The 27,806-nt window shown below is 58.0% G+C and overlaps 1 protein-coding gene across 1 annotated transcript; it reads left to right on the forward strand.

Moving 5' to 3' along the window:
* The first annotated feature begins 1,110 nt into the window (after positions 1-1,110).
* Positions 1,111-27,527, forward strand: HK2 (hexokinase 2). Its single transcript, XM_069035469.1, has 18 exons — positions 1,111-1,237; positions 9,128-9,290; positions 15,248-15,396; positions 15,605-15,724; positions 17,683-17,778; positions 17,904-18,003; positions 18,281-18,464; positions 19,369-19,524; positions 19,648-19,881; positions 20,126-20,430; positions 20,988-21,136; positions 21,865-21,984; positions 22,082-22,177; positions 22,973-23,072; positions 23,177-23,360; positions 23,643-23,798; positions 24,291-24,524; positions 25,335-27,527. The coding sequence occupies exons 1-18, from the start codon at positions 1,175-1,177 to the stop codon at positions 25,477-25,479; spliced, it is 2,754 nt and encodes a 917-aa protein (XP_068891570.1). The 5' UTR covers positions 1,111-1,174; the 3' UTR covers positions 25,480-27,527.
* The last annotated feature ends 279 nt before the right edge of the window (positions 27,528-27,806 follow it).

Below are 27,806 nucleotides of genomic sequence, written 5' to 3' on the forward strand. Positions count from 1 at the left end.
CCCTCGCTGCACCCCCAGCCCTCCTCAGTGCACCCCCAATACACCCGCCCAGCACCCCGCAGTTCACCCCTCCGGTGCACCCCCAGCCCAGCCGTGCCCTCCTCGGTGCACTCACGGCCCCCCGGTGCACCCCCAATAGACCCTCCCAGTAACCCCCACTGCATGCCCAGAACCCCTGGTATAACCCAGCCCCCCACTGTTCCCACTGCACCCCCCAACTGCACCCTCAGTGCCCCCCCCAGTGCAACCCCCAGCCCTCCCAGTACCCCCCCAATCCCTCCAGTGCACCCCAGTACACCCTCCCAGAGCACCCCCGGCCCCCCGTGCCCACCCCAATGCACCCCCAGGGCTCCCCCAGTTCCCCCAATTCACCCCTCCACTGCACCCCCAGCCCCCCAAGGCACGCCCAGTGCCCTCCCAGTGCACTTTCAGCCCTTCCCAGGGCACTCCCAGTGCATTCCCAGCCCCCTCAGTACCCACCCCAATTCACCTCTCCAATGCACCCCCAATGCCCGCAATGCCCCCTCAAGTGCCCTCCCACTGCCCTCCCCACTTCCCCCAGTGCACCCCCAATGTCCCCCCAATGCAACCCCAGTGTGTCTCCCATTGCCCCCAGTTTCTCTCCCAAATCAACCCCAGTGTCCCCCCCACTGCCCCTCCAGTGCACCCCCAGTGTCCCCCCAGTGCAACCCCAGCGTCCCCCCCTTGCCCACCCAGTGCACCCCCCGTGTACCCCCCAATGCAACCCCAGTGCCCCCTCAATGCCCCCCCCTGCCCCGCCAATGCCCCCCATTGCACCCCCGAATACCCCCTCAGTGTCCCCCCCAATGCCCCCCCACTGGCCCCCCATTGCACCCCCACTGCCCCCCAATACCCCCTCAGTGTCCCCCCCACTGCCCCCCCATTGCACCCCCAATGCCCCCCCATTGCACCCACAAATACCCCCTCAGTGAACCCCCCGGTGCCCCCCGGTGCCCCCCCCGCGGGCGGCCCCGCCCCTCCCGCGCGCGCCGCGCACACACCCTCGCGGCTCAGCCAATGGGGAGCGGCGGCGCGGCCACGTCACCGGGGCCGGGGGAACCTCCTCAATGAGCCCGATTGGCGCGGGGAGCGCGCGGCGCTGCCGGGGCCGCTCCGCTCCGCTCCGCACCGAGCGCTCCGCTCCGCACCCGCCATGATCGCATCGCACCTCCTCGCTTACTTCTTCACCGAGCTCAACCATGACCAGGCGCAGAAGGTGAGGGGGGCGCGGGGCAGAGGGGCCGCGGGGCTGAAAGTGGGGAGGGGGAGGGAAGAAAATGGAGAGGGAGGGGGGAAAGGTGGAAAGGGAAAAGTGAAGAGGAGAAGGGAAAGAAAAAGGCGAAAGGGGGGGGGGAAGAGAGGAAGGAGGGAAAAGGGGAGAAGAAAAAGAGGAAAAAAGGGAGGGAAAAAAAAAGAAAGGATGGTTAAAAGTAAAAACAAAAAAAACCAAACCAAAACGGAGGGAAAAGGAGAAGGGGAGAGTGAGGAGGGAAAAGAGAAAAAGAAAAGGGATGGAAAGGGAAAAGGGAAATAAGAAAGGGAAAGGAAGAAGAATGAAGGAAAAAAAGAGAGGGGAAAAAAAGTTGAAAAAAGAGGATGTAAAAGGAAGGACGAAAAAAGAAAAAAGCAGAAAAGGCAAAAAGGAGAGGAAAGCAGTAAAAAGAGCAAAAAGGAGGGGAGAAAGTGGGGAAAAAAGTAAATGGGGAAAAAAGAAGAAAAAGGGGGTAAAGAACAAAGAAAAAAAACTTTCTAAAAGGGAACAGGAGGTGGAATAACCCGGCGGCGGAGGGGAAGCGGGGCGCAGCGGGCCGGGCCGGCGGGCGGAGGCCCCAGCGCTGCCCGGCCGGGGCCGCGTGCGGTACGTGCCGCGGCTGCGGGACCCCGCGTGGCCGGGCGGGCGGAGGGGGAGGAGGGGGAGGAGGAGGAGGAGGAGGAAGGGGGGGAATCTCCGTGCCTCTCCCCCGCCGGAGCCGCGACCCCGCGGCCGCCCCGCGCAGCACGTGTCGCCGCTTCCCGCCGGCGCGGAGCATCCGCGGCCGCGGAGCATCCCCGGGAGCCGCTTCCTCCGCTCCCCCCCCTCCCGGGGCACGGAGCCGAAGCCCCCGCGGGGAGCGGGGTCAGCCCGGGGCGCGGGCCCGGAGGTGCCGCTTGCAGCTCGGGTCCTGTTCCCCACGCTGTGCCCCCCCCCCCCCCAAACCGCGCGTGTCCCCCCATCCCTGCACTGACAGCGATGGAAAACACCTTCCTGCCTTCCGTTCCCTTAATTTTGGGGGTCTGAATCCCTAATTTCGGGGTCCTGAACTCCCCGAACCTGTTCCCCAAGCAGCAGCGTCCCGTTGGGATGCGTGGAGTGTTGGTCACCCCTCGTTCCTGAGTTCAGGCACCGGGAAAGCTCGAGTGTTCTGCTCTCCCATGGCTGGGGGAGCAGCCGGCCTTTGTCTGGCCGGGACAGCGCTTAGGCTGGGCTTAATAAATTATTCCTGGAGAAAAAATGCTGGATGGGAGAGAGTTGCGGAGGGAGGCTCAGGCTCTTCCTGCAGTGCTCTGCTGGCATCTGGGAACGGGGCAGAGAGGATCTCATCTGTGATCCCTGACACTGGGAAGTGGTCAGGATTTGCTGATTTGAGTGTGAGGTGGTCGGGATTTGCAAATATCGCCATAAAAAATGAGGGAAATGCTTGGAGAGACCTGGGATAACCCTGGAGATGCTACCGGGGAGGTGAAACTTGCCACGTTGGCCCTTCGCCGGTGTTAAATAGGAAGGAAATCGAGGGAGAACATTAAAAAAAAAAAAAAAAAGCGACAACAACAAAAAAACCCAACCCCAACCCAACAAAGTGCAGGGAAAACTTCCCAAAGCAAAGCGATCCGTAAGGAAATACGGGCTCGGCTTCTCCCTCCGCTCGCCAGTGGCCCCGGGGTTGTGCAACAGCCAAATCCACGGGAAGGGGTTGTGTAACCCGAGTAGAAATAGGCCAGCGGCACAGCCCGGCTCCGGGCTCTGGGCTGCTCACGCCTTCCTTATCGGGAGCCGGGAATAATGGAGAGGGAAAGCTTGGATGAAGGAATTCGCCTTCCTTACCCACTGGGAGAAGGGTGTGCGAAGCCTCAGGAACCGGCTTCGTTTCCCTCCCGGCTCCAAAACTCAAATTAAAAAAGTTGTTGAGATGTGAGGGAGGAAAAAAAATATCCGGGAGCTGCCGGCCGGAGCTCGGGATGCTGTGGGAGATGGCGCTGCCCTCCCGGCCGCCTCTACAACTGGATTTCTCAGGGATATTTTTAAACACATTCCTGTGAGTCCTCCCAGTGAGGCAAAGCTGGGAGAGAGCACGGAGCTCAGCTCGGCTCAGGGAAGGGGAGAGGGGGAGAAGCCAGCTGTCCGACCTGGCTGCTTCCACCCTGGGTGTCAGAATTATTCCTGGTTTATAAATCTCTCCATGCAAAGGGAAAAGCATGGGGAGATGGAGGCGGTGAAATTCTTGGAAAGCTGCGATTTATTTGGTTGGGTCTTTCTATCAAACCCCCTACTTGAGACTATATTTGGGGGGAAAAAATTGCAGGTGGTAGCCTGGGATGTGTTTTCCCTTTGGATCAGGGAGAAAAGGAGCTCAGCTGGGGTTAAAAAGTGCCTTTTCCAATAGCTGTGGTTTGTGTCCACCTCAAGGCCTTGAAAATAGCCTCAAAAATGGGCTTTTTCTTCCCATTCTTGCCATGGAGCAGCTTTACCTGCTCTGCCACTCATCTGGGGGCACATTACCTTCATCCCCAGCTCCTGCCCTTTTCCTGCTTGGAAAGTGGGTTGTCCAGACTTATCTAACCCCCAAGGGATTGTGCAAACTTTAATTAGCCTCAGCAGCGTCCTTTGAGATCCCAGCTTGAAAGTCTGCCGCCGCTGACCTGCGTTCCCTTGGGATGTGCCGGCTCACACTGGGCTTCCTGCTCCCTCAGCCTCGTCATGCCATGGGAGTGGGAGCTGAGCGTCTCTTCTTCCCCATCCCCCTTCAAAAGGGAAAAACTGGGGATGGAATTGGTTTTCCTGCATTTGTGGCCATTGCCAAGCAGGGGCAGGTTGTCCTCAGGTTTGTTTTATTTTATTTTTCCTTTGCCAAGGGATTAGTTTTACCCGGCTGATTCCTCCCTGGCTGCCTCTCTGGATATGGGAGGGGCACCTGTGGCAAATTCCTGGAAAACCAACTTAACAGCTTCCCTTGAGGCTGCTGAGGTCAACGGCAGAGGCCAAGGTCAACGTCAGGACAGCTTTTCCCACCTTTGGGAAGCTGTCCTGTGTCCCCTCGCGCCTCTCCACCTCATCAGAGCTACCCGGCCTCAGTTTCCCCTCCGCAGTGGGATGCTCCCACCATCCAGGGGGGGATTCTTGGGGCCAGTGAGGCTTTGCCATCCAGCATCCAAGTGGCATCTCTGCCCCGAAGACCTTCTGGGTTCAACATGGGGGAGAAGGAGGATGAGTGGCAGGGTGGTGCCTCGAGGGCCGGTGGGAGACAGGAGCGGTTGGATGTCTCCAGTTCCAGAACTGGGAGGCAGAGCACTTCCCTGGTTGAGCTGGGTTTTTGTGGGGCTGTGGGGCAGCAGGGTCACCCGAGGATGGGTCGGTGGGTGCTCCGTGGTGTCACTTCCTCACCGTGGGTGCGCAGCTCCACCTCCGGCGTGGATCCAGCTGCTGTCCCGGGGGTGAGGATGGGGAGGAACCGGCAGAGCAGGAAACATCTGACTCACCCGGGTTCGGGATGACTCCGGGCGTGTGTCATCCGAGGCTTGGCCATGGCGGGGAGGGCATGTGGGCTTGGATTCGGCGTGGAGGAGCTGAAGGACGTGGGTGCCACCAGGGCCAGGGCTGGGGAGGGTGGGTGCAGCCCAGCATCACCCCTGTGTCACCCACGGGAGGTCGGGGAAGGGGACGAGCCGGTTCCCTGCGCTGAGTCACCTGGGGTGGGAAACAGGGACAGGCATGGGGAGCGCAGGGACCGAGGACATGGAACAGGGAATAAAACCTTCCCAGTGCTGGAGGCCTTCACCCTGCAGCCTCTGCTGCTCCCTCTGCCTCACTTTCCCCAAATTCATCACGTCCCACCATAGATTTGGGTGGGGTGGGAGCACAGCTGGTGCTTGCACAGCATTCCCCTCCCAGAGAAGCGGGGAGAGAGCCAGCATTCCCTAAAACTTCAGGGACAGTGTGCTTGAAGTTAAAAACTGGGATAGGGAGGGAAGTAATTTAAAGACAATATAATTCCCAGCAAAAATGTTGCTGGAGCCAGGAGTGACAGTGCGTGCTGTGGGTTTGGGGAGTTCCAGCCTTCCCCAAATGGGAACATTCCTCTATCATCTCACACACAGCAAATATTTGGCTTTTTTTGCCAAAAAGGTAAAGAATCTAGCCCAGAAAGCAGCCACCCTCTGCCAGTGTTCTGCTTTTGCTCAAAAAGCTGCTGGAATTAGTCACATCCAGCTGAAAAGTACAGCAGGAGGATGCTGGAGGATTGCAAACACGTGCTCCCACGCCAGGTCCTGGCAGCCACGTGGCTCTGGAAAAGGATTCAGAGTAAAATGAAAACAAAAGGGAAACAACTTCCCTTTCTCGGAACCTGGGATCATTAATGGGAAAGATGTATCTGGGACCTTATTGCACAGGAACAAAGCTCCCCGGGCCCTTCCCCTTCCCGCTGGGCAGGAAGCGCTGGCGCAGTGCCGGAAGCGCCGTCGCGCTGCAGCTTCCAGCAGCCATCGCAGCCCTGGCCCGTGTCCCTGAGTGATGGGGAGATGGGGAGAGGGTCCCCAGGGTCCCTGCAGGGGCAGCGTATGAGCCAAGGAACTCACAGAATCGTGGAATGGTTTGGGTTGGAAGGGACATTAAAGGCCATCCAGTGCCACCCCTGCCATGGGCAGGGACACCTTCCACTATCCCAGGTTGTTCCAAGCCCCGTCCAACCTGGCCTGGGACACTGCCAGGGATCCAGGGGCAGCCCCAGCTGCTCTGGGCACCCTGTGCCAGGGCCTCCCCACCCTCACAGGGAACAATTCCTTCCCCAGATCCCATCCAGCCCTGTCCTCTGGCATTGGGAAGCCATTCCCTGTGTCCTGTCCCTCCAGCCCTTGTCCCCAGTCCCTCTCCAGCTCTCCTGGAGCCCCTTTAGGCACTGCAAGGGGCTCTGAGGTCTCCCCAGAGCCTTCTCTTGTCCAGGCTGAACAGCCCCAACTCTTTTCTATGGATAATGGCATTGACTTGGAATTCAGTTATTTGAAGACTAATTAATATTTCTACAGCACCGATCCCTTGGCATCCAGGCTCTTTCAGAGGAGTCTTGAGGAGTAGAACAGTGTCCAGCTGCAGCGCTGGCACCAGAGCTGTGAGTTTGGAAATCAAAAGCTGGTTTTTGGGTTGCTTTAAGCTCAGCTCGGCTTTGCTCAGCTCAGGTCACACAGCAGCAAAAATTGGGCAAGTTGAGGTTTCCTCATTTGCGGGGCGGGCGGACCTTTCCCAGCGGTGGCCGTGCAGCCGGGACAGGCGACCCTGGGCACCTCTCCAGCATCCGGCGTGGAAATGAGCTGAGCCTTGGAGACAGCCTTGAGCCAGGAGATGGGGATTTGCTGGGGTTTGGTTCAAAAACGTGGCATTGAGCTCATTACACCCACAGCTACTCCGTGATCCGGAGCTTTAACACGATGTCCTGGGCTGGGGCATGCCCAGCGCTTCCCAGCTTCCATCCCTTCCTTCTCCCTTCAGATTGTTTAGATTTCCTCCAGGAAACACTATTATTTAGGCTGGAAGCTTTCCAGGAATTCAATTGCCCCCTTCAGGATCCTAACCTAGTGACTTTATTTGTTTGGAATTGGCAATCTGACCTGAACTATTCCATGATCTTCAAAAACATTAAGCAGCTGAGAAGGTGTTTTGTCTTGAAAGATGCTCAGACCCCAGTGCTGCAGGCTGAATTCCCCCTGTTTTATCCCATCTTTGTAACAATTTGAGGGGTGCTTGGAATAACGAGCTGGGCCACAGGGCTGGGAAGCTTTGGGAATGACAGTGGCCATGGCTCTTCCTTGGGGGGGGCCAGGCACAGCCAGGGTGGTTTCACTGGGGAAGGAATATCCTGCTGCATGCCCTGACCTGCCTTAGCTGCCAAGTGGGGTGATAACTACGTTGGGAGAAGATGATCCAGGTTTTAAAGGGCTTTGGAGATTAGAGGGAGGTCACTATGTTCCTCGGGCTGAGGGTTATTCTTGGTAGGCTGGAGCTGGAGGACATGGGGGACGTGCCAAGCGGTGCCTGTCCTGGGGAAGGAGGTGAAGCCTCGGGATGGTTTCCTTTTGCTGGGATTTTTGTGTGAGGGGTCTTCACTGCTGAGGAGCAGCTGAGCTCTCAAAGCACCCGGCTTCTCTGGGGTGAGGACCCTCTGTCCTGGGTCAATGGTGTTGACTGATAACCCTTGGCATAGCTCAAGGAGAGGTTTCCTACGCTGGGGCTGGCACGGAGGTGAGCTCCAGCCCCAGAGCCACCTCTTAACCAGTTAACTGGAGGTCACTGGTGCCAGTAACCAGAGCCTCAGCACACGGGAGGGAATTTTCAGCAGGTGAAGGCAAACAGGAGGGGAGAGAGGAGAGTGTTTGACTTCCTGCTGCTGGGCTGGATAAGGAGAGGCTGGTAAACAACTGGTATCAGGAAATCTCCAGGTTTCCGTCTCCTTGGCCTTTCCCTCGTGTCTACCTGGTCTTCCAGCTCCTGATTTTGGGCAGAAGCTGAAAGCACCAGGAGAAAGGGGGAGGACGTTTTACCCATCACACCAGAGGATGCTGCTCCCCAGGGGATGCAGCATCGCTCCTGGAATGTGCTGGGCCGGGCTTTCCTCCATCCTCTGACCTCGCCAAAGGGATCTCAGCTCCCAAATTTCCAGCAGAACTCAGGGTGGGGAAAAAAGGATGCGCTGGAGCATCCTGAGCCTGAGACACAGGCAGCCAAAACCGCAGCAGGGCTGTTGTGTCCAGCCCAGGGTCGGATGGCACATCCGTGAGCGAGGTCACGCTGGGGCGGCTGCAATTAGGCACCCACAAAATGCCCATTTCCTCCAGCGTAGCCCCATAAAGCACAATCCGAGCCCGGGTTCCGGTGACCCGGTGTTACGTGCCTGCAGACAGGTGAGCGCGCGGGGTGGAGTTTTCCTCTTGACTTCTCAGGGCTTGCAGCTGCCCTTTAATTAATTTTAAGTGAAGCTAATTGAAGCAGGGCATCGTTTTGGAGCGGGCAGTGTCCGCCTCTCCTGCTACCTGCTCCGGCCAGGCTGCACGGACACGCGCGGTGCTGATGGATGGCTCGGGGAGGAGCTTTTCCATGCCTTTCCCAGGCAAGACAAGGGGATTTGATGCCATTTACAGAAGGGCTTCTCCATATCCCCAGGTCAAGGGTATAACGATTTCCAGGAATGGGGAGTGGATTTCTTCCCTCTCTGGCCATGGCACCTGCTTGTGTCACTCCAGCTCCCACTTCTGTCACTCCAGTGTGGTTTGCTTGAGGGTGTTGAGTAGCTCTTGGCTCTCGAGGTGATCTCAGCAGTGGAGAAATGACAGGGCAGTGGGTTCCTGATGAGCATCCGCGGTGTAGGAAGAGGCCCCAGGGGTCAAGGTCAAGGTGCGTTGATGCTGTGGAATGGGAAGGGCTTTGCACCTGGAAAACCTCCACTGCCGACCTCCTGACTCACTCCTGAGTTTGAATTCCTGCTTCTGTAGCAACCTGTTTGGGTGTCTGTAGGTGACTGAGCGGGAAGATGCTGTGGAGCATCAGGAGCAACTTGTGGTTTGGCATTCCCAAGCTGGCAGCAGCCTTGGAAGGGGATGTGGGATGGCATTTGGTGAGCTCCTTGGAGAGAGGGGCAGGGCAGTGGTGGGTGATGCCTGGGATGAGCTGTTCCAGCAGTGCTGTCCCTGTGCTGGTGCTGCCGTGTCCTGCCCTTTGGGATGGGTCAGAACCTGCTCCTGCTCCTTGTGTCACCCCCAGCAGCCGTGGGAGGGGCTGGACGCTGTCCTGAGCCCGTCGTGGGGCCTGTGCCCACATCCCCAGCCCTCCACCTGACCTTTGGGCTTTATCTCCACCTTTCAGATCGACAAGTACCTGTACCACATGCGGCTCTCCGATGAGACCCTCCTGGAGGTGTCCCAGCGTTTCGAGAAGGAGATGGAGAAGGGGCTGGGAGCAGAGACCAACCCCACTGCCTCCGTGAAGATGCTGCCCACCTTCGTCAGGTCCACCCCAGACGGGACAGGTACTGTGGGACAGGAGATACTCCTGGGAGAGCAGAGGGAGGGCTGGGGACACCCATCCTCCTGGCACTGCCAAAACAGGGATGGCACCCACGGCCACCTTCACTGCTGATCCTTGGGGCTTCATCCTGCTCAGGCTGAGGGTGGGCACAGGCCTCGTTCCCCGCGCTGTGCTGGGACTGGAGGGGCTCCCAGTTCCTGCTGGCGGGAGGGAGGGAGGAGGGAGGGAGGAGGGAGGGAGGGAAGCCGCCCTCGCGTGCCCTTGCTGGCAGGACAGAGACAGTCACGGGTCCGGCTCATCAGATTTCATCAGCAGCGAGGCGGCAGCGGTGCCAGCGCTGTCTGAGTGCCACCAGGGCCCCGGCAGGAGCAGGGGCTCTCCAGTGCTCACAATGTGGCCTTTCTGCCTCTCCCCGTGCCCGCAGGGCCGCGCTGCCCACGGCACGCTCCGGCCAGGCACATCCTCCTCTCAGCCCAAAGAGCTGCTCCCTCAGGCATCCATGGGGGAAAGCTCCTTGTTCCCTCTCCCAGCCTGCTGTTTTGGGAAGGAGCTTGTCTCCGTCCCTGCAGGAATCACCCCTTGCCCTCAGTGTACCCAGGGCCCACCAAGTGTTTGGAGAGGTCGTGGCTGCTGAAGGGAAGGAGGGACAGGGCTCTGAGCAGCTGAGGCTGCTCCAGTTCCACACCTGGGCTGGCAGCGGCCCTGGAAAGGGCCCCAGGGATGGTTGGTTGTGTTGGATGGAGTTGCTTGGAGTTGGGGCTGCTCTGGTGCCGGCACCTACACAGGGATCTGTGCGACCCCTCAGTGGCAGAGGCTGCTGTCACCAGCAGAGAGGTGGACGAAGAGGGACAGAGCCCAAATCCCTGATGGCTGCTGGCTGTCCACTCCCTGGAGGCAAGGACAGAAGTGACAGAACCGTGGAACCACAGAATCAGAGAATCATGGAATGGTTTGGGCTGGGAAAGCCTCTACGTTGGTCAAATCCAGCCACTCCCCAGCACTGCCAAGGCCATCACTAACCCGTGTCCCCAAGGGCCACATCCACACAGCTGTTAAATCCCTGCAGGGATGGGGGCTCCAACAGTGGACAGCCCTTTCCATGAAGGAATTTCCCCAGTATCCAGCCTGAACCTCTCTTGGCACATCTTGAGGCCGTTTCCTCTTGTCCTGTCCCCATTCCCTGGGAGCAGAGCCTGACTCCCCTTGCTGCACCTTCCTGCCAGGGAGTTGGTGACAGAAGGTCTCTGCAGCACTGGGCACTGTTGGGTGTTTGCTGGTAATGTCTCAGTGAGTCTGGGGATGGTGATGGCATCTCCCGTGTCCCTGGGGAGAAACAAGAATCATGGAATTGTTTGGGTTGGAAGGGACCTTAAATTCTACCCAGTGCCACCCCTGCCATGGGCAGGGACACATTCCACTGTCCCAGGCTGCTCCAAGCCCGTCCAACCTGGCCTTGGGCACTTCCAGGGATCCAGGGACAGCCACAGCTGCTCTGGGAAACCTGTCCCAGGGCCTCACCCCCCTCATAGGCAGGAATTCCTTCCTAATAATATCCAACTTAAATCTCCCCTTTTTCAGTTCAAAACCATTCCCCTGTCCTCTCACTACACCCCTGCTAAAAGTCTGTCTCCACCTTCCTTATGAGCCCCTCTAATCCTTGAAGCATCCCCTGATCTCAGCCCCTCCACCTGCACCTACACCCAAAAGCTGGACCTGGCTGCCTGCCCCAGGATCGAGATTCCAATCTATTTAAATGTTGGAGAATATTTTTAATTACAGGGATAGCCAGGAGCCGCCCCTGGGCACGGGAACTGGTGCAGCCAAAGGTGCTGGGTGCTGGTGGAGCATGTGTCAGCACTTCCAGCACCCTGACCCGCTGTCAGGAGAAGGAGCAATCCCTCCCCATGCCCTTACAAGACAGATCCTTGGCACCCTTCCCTGTATCCAGCTTCTCCAGTGTCCCAGCTGGCATTTCTCACCCAGGGGAGGGGGGAAAGGGGAACAGCAGCATGGAAAATGTCACATGAGAGGGATGCTGGGGCAGTCACGGCACTGCAGCTGCCCAGGGGGGCTGGAAAATGTAGGAGTTTTGAGCAAATCCCAGGGAACTAAGAGCTGGGATTCCCTGTCCAGCTTGAGCTGGATCCAGCCTCTGAGTGGCATCAGTGTCCCTTGGGTTTTGGAGAGGGGCTGGAAGGTGGCACATCAGGGTTGGGGGCTTGGTGCCCTGGCACAGATGGTGTGACAACAGCTTGGGAGGAGCTCAATGCCCAGGGGCTACGTCCTTCCTTCTTCCCTCTTTTTAAAGCTCCTGGGCAAAGTCTGACCTGGGCTGGGCACCAAGCCCCGCTCCCACTGTCCCCAGGCACCAGCAGCTGCTCCCAGCCCAAGGTCATGTTGTTCCTCTGCTCCAGCCCTGCTCCGACCCAATGCTGGTGCCACAGGGCTCCCAACCATCCTCCTGTGGAGTGTCTCCGTCCTCCCTCCCCTCCTCCTGCAGCACCCAAGTCCATCCCTGTCCCCCACTGCAGCACCCATGGCTCTTCTCTGGGATTAGACCCTGTTTAATGCGCAGCTCCCGGGATCCAGGAGGATGAGAGGCGCTTATGGAAATACAAGGTCACATCTGCAGGTTAAGCCAAAACACAGCCCTGGCTCCCGGCTCTTGGTGGCTTTGCCATTCCAGTGTGGTGTGATAAGAGGGGGGAATTCTGCTTTGGAAGCAGAAACTCTTCTAAAAACAACTTTCCTTGCTTTGCTCAGCTCTGGCACCCACTGGAACACCACCATGCCGTGCTGGCAGCGAGGTGATGGGCATCCCAAATAAGCTTCTCCTTGGAGGCCCCCGTGTCTCTCCCAAGGGCTCTCCCTGCTCAGTGCAACCAACACCCTCCTCCCTGCTCCATTCCTGTTTTTTCCAGGCTTTTCTGGGGTCACCAGGTTTCCTCTTCCACACTGGTGTTGACACAAGGATCTTGTGGTGCATCCTCCGTTAAGCCCCAGCAGCTGATAACCCCAGCCAGGAGCTTTCAGGAGGATGCTGCAGGACTTGGGGGTCAAATCCCTGGAAATCTGAAGGATGGCTCTTGGCAACACCTTTCCCTTGGCTGGTGGGCTCAGCTCCTGCCAATAACCTTCCTCTTCAGGAAAACCAGCTCATGTGGCACACAGGCTTCAAAGGCTTGACAAAAATTGCTGTTTTCATGCCCAAAGTCCCGTGGTTGGGGATTTACTGCATTCCCAGCAGTTTCCCAAAGAAGCCATGTCTGCCCCATCCCTGAAGTGTTCAAGGCCAGGCTGGATGGGCCATAGGGCCTGGTCCAGTGAAAGGGCAGGGGAGTGGAACTGAAAGGTCCTTAGGGTCCTTTCCAACCCCAACCATTCCATGATTCCATGAATTAGCTGGAAGGAGCTGCCAGGGGGTGGCAGTGGGAAGTGCTGGAGTCTGTGCCTCCACCTTCTCCTGCATCTTCCTGGAGTCTGTGTCTCCCAGCCCTTCCTCTTCCTCTTATTTTTCATTAATCTGATTTGCCGGAGGATTCCCACGCAGTGGAATTGCAGCTGGCTGGAAGCCTCGAGGAGGGATCTCTGAGGTGCTGGGACGTGATCCCACACTCGCTGCCCTGGTCCCCTGGCCACGCTGCTCTGCCCTGCCTGCTCTTCCCAGGAGCACAGCAGGTTTTCCAGGCACTCAACTCTCACCCTTTGCTGAGAGCAAACAGCCCCTGGAGTCAGGGCTCTGTGTTTGCCCTCCCTGTTTGGCTTGTGGGCTCAGCACCAGCGCTGATACCTTATCACGGGACCTGGGAGCCCAAATTGGGGGGCAGTGCCCACACCTGGTGCCAGCCCATGGAGCCTATCACGTGTTCCCAGGATGGCTGGGAATTTTCCAAGGGAGAATTTGCTGCCTTTTTCCTCCTGCAAGGCTGATCCACCCAGGAATTCCCCCCGAAATGCTTGTGCTCCTCCCGTGGTGCTGAGGGGGTGTTGGGGGTGTTTGGGTCCCGCTGGGGCTCCGTGGTGAGGGCAGAGCAGAGCTGGTCCCACACGGCTCCGGGGCCATGAACCCCACGGGGTGGCTTGGCCGAAGCACCAGGTGTGTGAGGCTGGGCAGGACAGGAGGATGGCCCCATGTGGGCTCCTCAGCCCCTTTTTTGGGATCCTCCTGGGTTCCCTGCATTACCTCCAAGGAGTTCAGCAACCTGTGACCCTCTTGGCTCCAGTGCCCTTATCCCTGGCACGTTTATCAGCCCCCCTGAGACGTTCTCCATGCTCTGCTAATGAGCAGAACGGCCTCAGTGCCGATGGCCAGGGAAGCGGGAGCACAGTGACCCGTGTGAGGGGCAGGACGCGGTGCCAGCGCTGCCCAGCCGGGCGTCACATCCAGCTCTGCCCTGCTGTGGCTGAGAGTGGTGCCCATGGTGGGCTCACCAGGGACAGCGGGGCAGTCAGGAGCTTCTCCAAGGTTTTCCTGGTGTGTTTTCCATGTGAAGAGCCACCGTGGCCATGGCATGCCCCGTGGCTGGCAGACAGGCTGCGAAACGAGCTGCCAAACTGGCCTAAAGCTCATCACTGCAAAGGGTCAAGGGGAGGAGGAGAAAGGAGCATGCAGGGATGGACTGAGCCAGCGCAGGAGCTCAGGGCTCTGATGGCTCTGTGCTCTGACCCCCCTGGGGGGATGGGATGCTCTGACCCCTCTTGGGTAATGCACTGACCCCTCTTTCGGTGACATCCTGGCCCCCCAAGTGCCCTCCCCATTCTCCATCCCCATCTCCGATCCCGCTGCAGCCACACATGACCTTGGAGCCCTCTCATTCACTCCTCATCTCCTTGGAGCGCAGCAACTGCTTTCCATGGCCCTTTTCCACCTCTATAGAGCTGCTCCAGCTCCCAGTCGCTCCCGTGCCCCGTTCCCTCGCCCCGAGCCCTCGGAGGGTCAGCCCAGGAAAGCCGCCAGGCCAGATGGAGCCCCACGGGCTGGGACGAGAGCTGCCTTTTCAGCTGGAGTCACTGGAGATGCACACTGGCGTGTGCATACTAATGACCCGCGGGTTTTGTTCCAACTGTGGCCCCTTTGTACCGCACAAAGCGGCCCCCGGGCGCCGGGATCGGCCCAGGGGAGCCAGCACAGCACATTTAATGCATTCAGGACTCCAACAGTGCTGATAGAGGGCTTTCCCCGGCCCTCTCCCCACTAAAACAGCCAGCTGGGCGCTTTTCCCGCTGCCCGGCTCCCGAGTGCAGCGAGCTGCCTTGAAAACAAACGCGAGGGGACACTCCGGGCTCAGCCCTTGGGGCTCCCCTTGCAGAAGCCGGGTCCAGCTCTCCTGGGGAAGGCAGCAGTGAGGGCCCAGAGGGATTTTGGAGTTTCTCCCTCGCTGGTTTCCTGCTGCCACGTCCCGTGTTGCAGCCGCATGCCGGGAGAGTGTGGGATTCCTGGGATTCACAGGGCAGCGAGCTCGGCCGGGGCTGGGGAGGCTGAGCCTGAACACGAGGGTCTTTTGAGTATATCAACAACTTAGCCGAGCTCCGGTGTTGCCACAGCTGCCATCAGGGTTTAACCCCTGAGGACGGAGGTTTAGGAGCTTCCACAAGCATCAGTAGGGTCGGGAGTGGCTCGCTGCCTTCTTCCTTTTGGGGCCTGAGGCTTGAGCTCATCCTCCCTGGCATCCCTGTTGGTTTGGGCATGGGCTTTTCTGGGCTGGGCTGGTGGGATTTATCCTCCCTCCCCAAGGCATCTGGATCTGGCTCAGTGATGGTGTATTGATCCTCCATTGGCTGTGGGGTGCCAGGGGGCAGAGGAGGGGCAGGGAATACAGTGACTGCTCCAACAAAATACCAAAAAATATAGTAATAAATAAAAAAATGAAATATATTTTAAAAATCAGACCTTATCCTTTTACCTGGGAGGGGGCTGGTTACCTCAGTTAATGGGTTGTCCTTGTCCTGATCCCACAGAGGATGGGGATTTCCTGGCACTGGACCTTGGTGGCACCAACTTCCGCGTGCTGAGGGTGAAGGTGTCGGACAACGGGCTGCAGAAGGTGGAGATGGAGAACCAGATCTACGCCATCCCCGAGGAGCTCATGCGTGGCAGTGGGGTGCAGGTGGGTCCTGGGAGAGTCCCTGGTGTGTCCTGGGGCTGGAGCAGGACTGGCCATCCCGTCACTGCCCGGGCCAGGGGATCCTGCTGGATCTTGTGCTGGGAGCTCCTGGCAGCCAGCACGGCGATGAGTGAGGGCGGGCAGGGATGAGGGCACGGTGTCCCCTCCGAGTGGGCAGCCAGCTGAGGTCCCACTCTTTACCTTCTTCCAGCTTTTCGACCACATTGCTGAGTGTTTGGCCAACTTCCTGGACAAGCTGCAAATCAAAGACAAGAAACTCCCCCTTGGCTTCACCTTCTCCTTCCCGTGTCACCAGACCAAGCTGGATGAGGTGGGTGAGGGGCTGAACTCTCGCTGTGGGTTCCACACCAATTTAGCTCAGGCTTTTAATTAGGCTCATTGATTTTGGGTCATGTGACCTTTCCTGAAGGGCCACGTCTCTCATTCCTGTAAAGCTGTTTCCCAAGCTCTGGGTGAGAGGAGCTTAAGAACAGCACTGTCCCTTTATTTTTATGAATATTTTTTGTTGGTGCAATGACTCAGTGGCTGCAGGGTCAGGGACAGAAAGGATGGAACATTCCTTCAGGGAATGCAGAGCTTGGCATCACTTCCCAATAACCCCGTTGCTTGTCATCTTCTCCAAACACACTGTTTAAAGGAAAAACAAATGTTTGCTAAGGATATGTGCCGGGTTGCCATTTTTAAAGCTGTGTGATGATAATAAGTGCTGGTGGATCTCCCATTTTAAACACACCTGGCCAGGTTTTCATAGGAGCCTGGAGAGGTTTGGTTTGGAAGGGACCTTAAGGACCATTCAGAGTGCCACCCCCCTGCCATGGGCAGGGACACCTTCTGCTGTCCCAGGCTCCTCCAAGCCCATCCATCCTGGCCTTGGACACTTCCAGGGATCCAGGGGCAGCCACAGCTTCTCTGGGCACCCTGTGCCAGAGCCCCTCCCCATCCTGGATTTCTGGATTTCACCTGATTTATCTTGAGGGTTTCTCAGTCACCACCCACCCATCTGTGAGCTTTGACGGGGTCCTCGTGGCCCAGGGTCACGGTGTGTGCCAGCAGGGCGCGGTGCTGGCGGAACGAGGGACGTGTCCCAGGAACTGCAGGGGTTTGGGAGGCGACGTTCCCGTGGGATGCCTCCACGGAGAGCAGCTTTTCCCTGCCTGCACCAGAGCTCCAGACGTGCCGAGCATCACATCCGAGCATCACATCCCCCCGTGCAGCCGGCGCGGGGAGGGGGGTCCCTGTCCCCCTCCGCCAGCCCCGGGCACCGGTGGCTGTCGCTGTCACTGTCACTGTCAGCTCTGCCGGGAGCCGTGACCTCGCCGGGAGACCAAACATCCCCGAGCCCAGCGGGGCACGTGGCCCCCGCCGCACCCACCCGGTGCTCCCGGCGCTGCTGGCTGCCGGAGGGGGCCATGCGATGCTCCTCGCCCGATGCTCCCCCCCTCGCCCGATGCTCCTCTCCTCGCCCGATGCTCCTCTCCTCGCCCGATGCTCCCCTCCTCGCCCGATGCTCCCCCCCTCGCCCGATGCTCCCCTCCTCTCCCCATGCTCCCCTCCTCGCCCGGGTCCCCCCACGGAGCGCGGCAGCCCCGGCGCATCCTCCCGGCAGGAGCCGGCGCCGCGCTGGGGAACGGCGCCCGCAGCCCCAGGGAGGCATTAGCGCTTTCCTCCAGGTAGCCACGGGGCTGTGAAGAATGCTAAAACACAGAAGCTGCAGGGGAGGCGTCTGTGCCCCGTGACCTCGCCCGGGCTGCATCGCTCAGTGCCTCAGTTTCCCCAGCTCTAAGGCGGGGCTGGTGTCTGCCTCCCCTAGGGCGCTGGGGCCGTAGGGTTGGAGATTTCAAATGTAATTGAGTCCTTTCCCTCCCCCCAGGGCTCAGCTCAGTCCCCGGCCAGGTGCCTCTGGCCACAGGGCACTGGGAGCCCCCCACCCCACAGGGACGGGACAAGGAGCATTCCTTAGACACAGCAAGCCACCCACCCCCCAGGGATGGGTCAAGGAGCATTCTTTAGGCTTGTGAACACATTTTGCTGCAGGGCTCGATCAAACCTGGTGATGGGAACCGCTGTTCCTCCTGCCAGGGGAGCAACGAGCAGCTCACACGAGCAGCTCACACGTTATTTCATGGCCATAAACTTTATCTGACACGGAAGCTGTGGCTGATAGCGCAGCTGGTGAGCTGATAACGGGGCTTTCCCACAGGACCATATGTCCCTTGTGGCAGGAGCCAGGTGTCACCTCCAAGTTCCCCTCTTGCTGTTCCCCCACAGAGCATCCTCGTGACGTGGACGAAGGGGTTCAAGTGCAGCAGCGTGGAGGGGAGGGACGTGGTGTCCATGCTGCGCAAGTCCATCAAGAAAAGAGGGGTAAGAGCCTGGGCAGGCGGGATGGGGGCACACGGGTCCCTGGGACAGGAGACCTTGGCTCCGTGGAGATGTTTTGGTCTGTTTTGTCTGTGTTGGGTCACCCGCTCTCCTTTCCACCATCTCAGGACTTTGACATCGACATCGTGGCCGTGGTGAACGACACCGTGGGGACCATGATGACCTGTGGCTACGATGACCACAATTGTGAAGTTGGCCTCATTGTTGGTGAGCTGCAGCAGGGGGGAAGAGCTGGGGTCCATCCATTCAGGAACTCCAGAGGGAGATCCTGCTTCTTGCAGGCCTTGGGGGTCTTTGGGGAAAAAGGAGAGGGGAATATCGGTGTTGGAAAGCCAGCGTTGCCCAGTGTTTGTTTGCTTAGTTCTTCACTGTCTGTGGTGCATTGGGCTGTGGCCAAAGGGAAATGAGGGATAATGGGAATGAAGAATAATGAGAACGAGGGAAGGGCAGTGTCCTCGCTCACCCTGTCCCCGTGCTTGGCCAGGTACCGGCACCAACGCCTGCTATATGGAGGAGATGAGGCACATTGACCTGGTGGAGGGGGACGAAGGTCGGATGTGCATCAACATGGAGTGGGGGGCCTTCGGCGACGACGGGGTGCTCAACGACATCCGCACCGAGTTTGACCGTGAGATCGACATGGGCTCGCTCAACCCTGGCAAACAATTGTGAGCAGATTCTTGGCTCAGGCTCGGGCTCGTGGTTTGCTCAGCATTGTCCATCCTCCCATAGCGCTGGCGTTACTGGGACTGGGGAGGTCATCCCAGCTAACTGGGTCACCGTGTCCTCTGCCACCGGTGCAGAGAGGGGCAGTGTCCCATCCCGGGGCAGTGTCCCAAACTGGGGCAGTGTCCTAACCCAGGGCTGTGTCCCAACCTGGGGTGGTCCTGCCCCACTCGCAGCCCTCGTGAGCCCCTCGTGTGAATGTGCTGATTCCTGTTCCCTTCCTGGCCAGCAAAGTCATCCACCAGCCCAGGCAGGCACCCTCACCTAATGTCCACATCCCAATCCTACAGATCTCCCATTCCCCACAGGGCTGCTGTGGCATGGGGGTGATCTGGGGGTCCCTGCAAACTGACTGAGCCCCTTCAGGTGGCCACGAGCTCTCTTTGCAGAATGATGGTCGTGTCCACACAGCTTCATATTTTCACTTATGGGATAAACTGCTCTAGGAAGAGATTTCCTAGATTTCATTTGGGATGGGGAGGCTGCCAATGGGGTTTTCAGGTCAGCCTGTGGCCACCTCGTGGCACACGCAGCCAAACACACACATAGTTTAGCCTGGAGAGAAGGAAGCTCAGGGGGGAACTTATGGTGAGATAGGAGAGGTTTAGGTTAGATATTAGGGAAAATTTCTGCTTGGAAAAGGTGGTCAGGTGTGGCATAGGCTGCCCAGGGCAGTGGTGGTGTCACCGTCTCTGGAGGGATTTAACACCTGTGTGGATGTGGCACTTGGGACATGGGTTAGTGGTGGCCTTGGCAGTGCTGGGGAATGGTTGGACTTGGTAACCTTAGAGGGCCTTTCCAGCCCAAACCATTCCCTGATTCTATCTCGTTCCTCCCCATGGGCAGGTTTGAGAAGATGATCAGCGGGATGTACATGGGGGAGCTGGTCAGACTCATCCTGGTGAAGATGGCCAAGGAAGGGCTGTTGTTTGGGGGAAGGCTCACACCGGATCTGCTCACCACTGGCCACTTTGAGACCAGATTTGTCTCTGCCATTGAGAAGTAAGTAGGATCCAGGGGGTTTCCATCTCCCGACATCCGTGGATGGACCATCACTGACCAAACCCAGACCATCACACAGCAAGAGTTGGACTCCCTGGCATGAACCCCTCTTTGTCCTTCCAGGGAGAAGGAGGGGCTGCAGAAAGCCCACGAGATCCTGAGCAAGCTGGGCCTGGAGCCGTCGCACGAGGACTGCCTGGCCACGCTGCGCATCTGCCAGATCGTGTCCACGCGCTCGGCCAGCCTGTGCGGGGCCACGCTGGCCGCGGTGCTGCGCCGCATCAAGGACAACAAGGGCGTGGAGCGGCTGCGCTCCACCGTCGGCGTGGACGGCTCCGTCTACAAGAAACACCCGCAGTGAGTCCGGAGACAGGGACAGGGATCTGGGCCATGGTGGGGACAGGGACACAGAGAGGGATCTGCTGCTGCCAGCAGTGGGTACAGCTTGGCACACGAGAAGTATCTCCAAATATTCCCTTGGGCACCTCATTTGGATGCTGGGGGCTCACACTCGGGTCCCCAGAGAGTCACAGGTCCCCGGAGGGTCACACTCGGGTCCCCGGAGGGTCACACTGGGGTGCCCTTTCCTCCTCCTCCACAGCTTTGCCCGTCGCCTCCACAAGACTGTGCGGAAGCTGCTGCCAGACTGCGAGATCCGGTTCATCCGCTCGGAGGACGGGAGCGGCAAAGGGGCGGCCATGGTGACAGCAGTGGCCTACAGGCTGGCTGCGCAGCACAAGGCCCGGCAGAAGATCCTGGAGCCCCTGAAGCTGAGCCACGAGCAGCTGCTGGAGGTGAAGGAAAGGATGAGGATAGAGATGGAGAAAGGGCTGGGCAAGGAGACGCACGCGGAGGCGACGGTGAAAATGCTGCCCACCTACGTGTGCTCCACTCCCGATGGAACAGGTGATGTGTCCTGTGTAAAATCTCTGTCTCTGAGCCCATGGATGTCCTGCGTCCTTGGGAGAGGCTGGCTCCTTTGCTGTGGCCGGTTCCTCTTTGTGGTGGGAGTGGCATAAACCTCCAGTTTGATACTGGGCAGAGCACTGAGCCTCCGGGACGTTCTGCACCTGACTTAACACAAAGCCCGGCTCTGTCTGTGGTTTTTCCCCGCCATGGGATTTTCCCCACCCTCATCCCGGGTTGTGCTCCTGGTTCTTCCTGTGGCTTGGGCGAGCGCCTGACCTTGGCTAGAAGCTTGTGCAGGTCCTGTGCAGGGCCGAGAGCTGGACTTCAGTGATCCTTGTGGGTCCCTTCCAACTCAGGTTTATGATTTGAAGCATCGCCCCAAGTCTGGAGCAAACCTCTCCATCCTCTTCCTACCTGCACCCTCTGTTCCATCCCCAGCCACGTCTCTGTTCCCATCCCTCTCCCTGGAAGGGGGCAGATTCTTGTCTGCTCTGTGCCACATCCTGGAGGCCCTGTGCTGGGATCTCTCCTGATGATCCTCTCTCGGGTTGCAGAAAAGGGAGATTTCCTCGCCCTGGACCTGGGAGGAACCAACTTCCGCGTGCTGCTGGTGCGCGTCAGGAACGGGATGCGGCGTGGGGTGGAGATGCACAACAAGATCTACTCCATCCCCGTGGAGATCATGCAGGGCACGGGAGAGGAGGTCAGGATGGGCACATGGAGAGGGGAAAGGGGTGTTTTCCCCGGGGTGGCTGGAGCAGGGCTGACCACGGAGCTGGTCTTGCCTCTCCAGGGAGCAAAACCAGGAGTGGGGAGGGCTGGCGCTCTCCTGCTCTTAGAGCAGCGAGTTCTGCCCAAGGCTCTGGGGTTTGGGAAGCTGGAGACTGTATTTTGGTTAGAAATGGTGTTATTCCCAGACATGATTGAACCTCCCCAAATCCCACACACTCCACAAGGGCAGATAAGCATCATCCCTGTTTCCCAGATAGGGAAACCACAACACAAGCGCTGAGAGACGTCTCCGGAGACACATTTGGAAAGAGTTTTGCAAACCACTCCAGGTGGTGCTTGGGGACTGGGAGTATCTCCAGCAGACTGGGCTGGAGGGCTGTGGGGATCCCTTGCAGAGGGACTGGATTCCTCTGTCACCTCCCTGCTGGCCCCTGCCCCTCCTGGGACCTGTGAGGTGGAGATAACACAGGGATTTGGCCACGTCATGGGTGAGGAGGAGGGTGAAACTGAGCTTTTTGGGGTTGCTCACCTCCCACAGTGCAGCTGAGCCGTGTCCTGCTCCGTTCAAAGTCCTGGGAGTGATTTGAACATTCCAGCAGGCCTGGGAATGGGTTGGAATCCCCAGCAGTTTGGGCAGGCTGGCTTCCAGCTGGGCTCTGGCTGTGGTGGTAACTTTTCCCTTTGGCTTTGCTCATCCAGCTCTTTGACCACATTGTCCACTGCATCTCCGACTTCCTGGAGTACATGGGAATGAAGGGCGTATCGCTCCCGCTCGGGTTCACGTTCTCCTTCCCCTGCCAGCAGAACAACCTGGATGAGGTAACCCAACCCCTCCTGGCAGCACCCCTGGCTGGTACCTGGCTGTTCCTCCCACCTGGTATTGAGGGGGACTCACTGGGGGTTTTTTCCACAACAGGGAATTCTCCTGAAGTGGACAAAAGGTTTCAAGGCGACGGGCTGCGAGGGGGAGGATGTGGTGGGCCTGCTGAAGGAGGCCATTCACAGGAGAGAGGTGAGCAGCCATGGGGCTGGGAGAAGCCGGCGGCTGCTCCCACATCCTGACTGTCTTTAGCATCATTAATTGACCTGTAAAACAAATTACTGGGCTGAGCTCAGGGCTAATGAGTGTCGGAATTTTCACAGTCGCCCTTACTCATCACTTGAGGTTGGATTTTCAGACCCTGGAGCTACAGGCTGGCCCCTGGCCAGGGCTAGAGCAGACTTGTCTGGCCCTGAGCTCAGGAGACACGGGCTCGTTTCCTCGGCACAGACCACTCTGAGCTCCTGCCCAGGGGCTGCTCCTGGCAGGGCTGACCCAGCCCCTTGGCAGCTGGAGATGTCTGAGGTCTGAGCCCTACCTGCAGACACGTGGGGCTGTGGGAAGTCCGTGGGTGTCTCCATGTCTGTGGAGGTCGTGGTCATGGAGGACAAGGGAGAACAGTTTTAGATTAAAAGAGGAGAGATTTAAGTTGGATGTCAGAAAGAAATTCCTCCCTGTAGGGTGGGCAGGCCCTGGCACAGGGTGCCCAGAGCAGCTGTGGCTGCCCCTGGATCCCTGGCAGTGCCCAAGGCCAGGTTGGACATTGGGGCTTGGAGCAGCCTGGGACAGTGGAAGGTGTCCCTGCCCACAGCAGAGGTGGCACTGGATGGGCTTTAAGGTTCCTTTCCACCCAAACCATTCCGTGATTCTGTGACTCTATGACTCCCATACTCAGCAGACAGACGGGTCCTTTCCCAGCCATGGGAGCGGACTTAGCAGGAATTCCAAGTCCTCCAGGAATAACTCGTGCAATCCATCCCTCCGCAGGAATTTGACCTGGATGTGGTGGCAGTGGTCAATGACACAGTTGGCACCATGATGACCTGTGGGTACGAGGATCCCTACTGTGAAGTTGGGCTGATTGTCGGTGAGAACTGAAACCTCCTTACGGAGCTCCTGGTCTGTGGTCCCACACCTGCCCCGTGGGGCACGGGAGGTGTCCCAGGGCTCTGATCCCGCTCCTCTCCACAGGCACGGGCAGCAACGCCTGTTACATGGAGGAGATGAGGAATGTGGAGCTGGTGGAAGGGGACGAGGGCAGGATGTGTGTCAACATGGAGTGGGGGGCCTTCGGGGACAGCGGGTGCCTGGATGACATTCGGACGGAGTTCGACCTGGCAGTGGATGAGCTGTCCCTCAACCCTGGGAAGCAGAGGTGGGTGGTGGCTTTGCGGGGCTGGAAGGACCCCAATGAGACCGAGGGTCCAGGAGCAGTTCTGCCCCACCAGCCCCTTGGTGGATCCAGGGGACGACGAGCAGGGCAGAGCCTGGCGCTGGGACACGCCGGTGTGTCCCTTGTCCCCTGCCCGCGGGTGGGGGCCGTGCTGCTGGGCTTGCTGGAAGGATTGTACTGAAGGCACCTGGCAGAGCTGGAATCCCCATCCAGACCCAGTGTCCCTTCCTGTCCTGATGTCCAGCCTCGTTGTCTCACTCCCAGGTTTGAGAAGATGATCAGCGGGATGTACCTGGGGGAAATCGTCCGCAACATCCTGATGGATTTCACCAAGAGAGGGCTCCTCTTCCGGGGACGGATCTCGGAGAGGCTGAAGACCAGAGGGATCTTTGAGACCAAGTTCCTGTCCCAGATAGAGAGGTGAGGTCCAACAGGCGAGTGAGCACCAGCTGCCAATCAGAGCAGGGATGGAATTTGGGGCAAGAGCCCCCAGGGCTGCTGGGAGAAGTTCCACATGCTTGGTCTGGAGCCAGGGTGATGCAGGATGGTCCCACACAGATAAATCAGCAGAGCCCACGTGGTTCTGGCAGCGCCAGTGTGGAGAGACAAGGAGGCTGTCTGGGGCTGGCAGCACAGATGGCTCTTTATCCTCTGCCCTGGGCAGAGGGGCTGTGGGCTACAGGGGTGTCACACTCCGATGGCTTTGTCCTGAAATAGCCTCTCCGATTAGGATGTGACACCAGGCCACGTGTAGGTCTGAAAGCTGAGATTGAAGGGGGGCTGTAGAGTCCCCTCAGCCACTGTCACCCAAGCCACGAGTCCCTGGGCTCTGCAGGATGTAGATCAGGAAGGGGAAGCCACACATGCTGGGTGCTCCATCTCCTAACGCTGCCCGTCCCCGTGTCCCCCCAGCGACTGCCTGGCCCTGCTCCAGGTGCGCTCCATCCTGCAGCACCTGGGCCTGGAGTCCACGTGCGACGACAGCATCATTGTGAAGGAGGTGTGCACGGTGGTGGCGCGGCGTGCGGCCCAGCTCTGCGGCGCCGGCATGGCCGCCGTGGTGGACAAGATCCGCGAGAACCGCGGGCTGGACTTCCTCAAAATCACGGTCGGCGTGGACGGGACGCTCTACAAGCTGCACCCTCAGTGAGTGGCTCTGGTTGTGCTCCAAGGGGGCTGCCCCAGGGCACCTGCCCACCTTGGGCAGTTGGGGGGCTCAGGGGGAAGGTTCAGGGGATAAAGGGGGAGGATTTGAGGTGTTTCAGGGGCTCGAGGGCTCCTGGGAGCTCTGACCCAAACTTGAGGCCCAGCAAGAGTCAGCTGCTCCCTTAAGGACAGGGTACCAAGACAGGTAACGCAACAGGGGCTCCTCCAGTCCCACTGGACCTGACCCAGACACGGTGGCCAGGTTCAGCCAGGACTCTAAGCGATGGGGATGAGGCAGCTCTAACCAGCCATGAGCCGGGCCACAAAGGTTCATGGCCACACAAAAACTTGCCTGTGCCAGAGGTGGCGGCTGGTGTTACTGGGCAGGGGAGCTCGGGCAGGGGAGCTCAGACAGGGACTAAAGCACTAGGCTGAGCTTAAATAGGGCTCAGGAGCCTGTGGGCAAAGGAAGACTCTGAAGATTCCCCCCAGGTGGGGCTGGTCAGGGCTGCTGAGGCTCATTAGTGCTCCCAGGGCTTGGTGGGACTCGAGAAGCGGCTGGGTTTAGTCCTGAGTGAGGGCACAGCACGGTTGTGTTATAACTATGGGCTTGGGCTGAAGTGTGGAGACTTGAGCTTTCCAAGCTTCATCCATCCATCATCCATCCATCCATCCATCCATCCATCCTTCCTTCTCCTCGGGGTCTGCGTTGGTCTTTGAGGCTCTGTGCAAGGCAGTGAAGGGGTTGGGACTGACACCTTCATCCCATGGCCGGTTAATTCAGAACCTCTCCCTCCCCTTGCCCTGCAGCTTCTCCACCGTCATGCACGAGACAGTGAAGCAGTTGTCCCCCAAGTGCGAAGTGACCTTCCTGCAGTCGGAGGACGGCAGCGGCAAAGGCGCCGCGCTCATCACAGCCGTGGCCTGCCGCATCCGCGAGGCCGGGCAGCGGTAGAGGGAAGGAGGTTTGCCCAAGAGCTTGGTTTCAGCAAAACAGGACGTTTCCTCACCCAATCCCTCCCTCTCCCTGCACACACTCACATACCCACGCACCCCCTCCCCTCCAAGCAGACTCGTAGCTTTACTTGTTCTCCAAGGCACCACGGTGGGACTGGAGATGCCGTGGGCTCTGTACAAAGTGTTGTCGTAGGAGTTTCCTTGCATGCCATAAAACCACCTGTCGAGTAAAGCTCACAGTGTCTTTTGGCTTCTCCCTGCATTTCCAGGTGGAGCTGGAGCTGTCCCACCCGCAGCCTCCGTCACACCCCAGCTCTCCCCCCGCTGCTCCGAACCTCTCCCCTAACAGCAGTAGGGATAACGCTCGGATAACTGAGACACTGCATTGTCACTTTAACAGTACCTATTTATGTCTGTTGGAGTCGTAGCTGTCCGTGCCGTAGAAGCAAACCTCTGAGATTGGGCTAAAGACCTCCACTCGTCTTTTACCCTGATCAAGGCTGTATTATTTCCATGAAAGTCATGGTAACTCTTAAAGCACAGGGTGCAGATTTCCACCGGCGTGGCCGCGGCTGCACTGGAGGTACCACGTATCTCCCTTGGTGAGCAATACTAGAGAACCTGCTGGAGCCAGGCTCGAGGGGCCCCTCGGCCAGCTCTGGCAGAGCACGTGCCTGGAAATAATTGGGGACTCAGGGTCTAATCCCATTTCCCGACCTCTCACCCGCACCCTGAGTAGCGTGTAGGAATGTGGCGTGTAGGTAGGGTCGTGTTTCACCCCTGGACACCACTCCCCCCTTCCCTGGTGCATGTGCGGGCACGAGGAGCTGCCGCCATGCGTCGGGGTCTCCCCTGCCAAGCCCCAAACTCGTGGCTGTGTGTCTGCCCTTGGCGTGGAGAGTCTGGTTTGCTTTGTGTCTGTGAAATCGTTCTGTGGCTGCAGCCTTTAGGTGGCACCTGGATTTATACACTGTATATTTATGTTTTAAGAGATCTGATATCTTTTTATGTACATAGTCTCGGGGGGGTTGTATCACTTAGTTTTAACATCACCTTTTCATGTCGTTGAAGAACAGTACAGAGTAATTATTTTCTTTTTTTTTTCTTCTGTTGTGTAATTTTTTTTTAATTTAAAATTTTCTTGGGGTAGACTGGAGAAAGAGACCCAGATTCCCGAGGATGGTTGTACAAGAGGTTTGGGCATTCTGACTTTATCACCAGGACAAAAGGGAAAGCAGAAGGCCAGGGACGCAGTGTGCAGGAGCAGCGGGGCCCTGCGGTGACGCTGTCGGGTTTAGGCTGGGTTTAACCTTAGGAGAGGTTTTATTTTGTCCCCTGCCCTCCCCAGCTGTGCTCTGGGGGGGTCACATCCTTGGGTGGATGACATAACCCAGGGCTCTGCAGGGCTCTTGACCTCACGCCACCATCCTGGTGGAGCGCTGGCACCGGCAAAGCCGAGCTCATGTCTCGGTGAGGGGACAGCAGCTGGTGCCACCTCATCCCCCTGTGGCATCCTCAGGGCTGCCCGTGAGCCGTGCCCGCAGCACCACTCGTGTGCCATGGTCAAACACAGGGATCCATTTTTGCCAACAGAAAACTCTGGATGAAGTAAAAGCTGCAGGTCTCTGCCTCAGTGAGCAGAGGCAGACAGAGGATGGGAAGGTTCTGTAAATATTTAGCAGAAGTTGATGAAATTCCAGTGATGTACAAAAAAAAAAACAAAAACAAACTAATAATCCCCACAAACAGCCCTTCAGATTGGAGGATGGAGTTTTTGTCTATTTTTATGTATATTTTTATACTGCTTGGGGTAACCTCATTACCAAAAGTCTCTCTTCTGTGTTGGGGGTCAAGTTCAGTAGCACAATTTTAAAGCAAAATTACTCTTTTGGGCATTTTAAATGCTTATTTTTTTATAAGCCTCAAGACAATTATAACAAATAAAACCTGTGTATAGAAATGATGTAAGAAACCAAGTTTAGTGGAAGTTTTAGAAGCTGTCAAATAAATCTCTGAAGGATGATACAGAAATCCTCTGATCTGGTACCAAGCAGTTTTGTGTGATTTTTTTCCTCAGAAAACCAGCATTTTGCCTACTGAAAAATGGAAACACAAATGTTTTTAGCTGCTGCACTGTGCAGAGTTGCATTAGTGGCTGTTTTTACTCTTAGCCAGCTGTACCCCTTCTGAAATCCATAGTGTTTTCATCAGTTAGTGAGTGAAATTTTATACAACAGTAGTTTTGGGGGCAGAATGGGAAGGATTGGGATCTGAGCAGCCCTGCTTTTGATTCAGGCTCCATTGGAGCAGAGGACTGACAGGGTG

This window comes from Aphelocoma coerulescens, chromosome 22 (genome assembly GCF_041296385.1).
Source record: "Aphelocoma coerulescens isolate FSJ_1873_10779 chromosome 22, UR_Acoe_1.0, whole genome shotgun sequence".
NCBI classification, from domain to species: domain Eukaryota; kingdom Metazoa; phylum Chordata; class Aves; order Passeriformes; family Corvidae; genus Aphelocoma; species Aphelocoma coerulescens.

Coding starts and splice junctions, on each gene's coding strand:
- HK2 (XM_069035469.1), top strand. CDS start 1,175: ATGATCGCATCGCACCTCCTCGCTTACTTCTTCACCGAGCTCAACCAT. Junction 15,725..17,682: donor ACCAGACCAAGCTGGATGAG/GTGGGTGAGGGG, acceptor GTTCCCCCACAG/AGCATCCTCGTGACGTGGAC. Junction 21,137..21,864: donor TGCAGGGCACGGGAGAGGAG/GTCAGGATGGGC, acceptor TTGCTCATCCAG/CTCTTTGACCACATTGTCCA.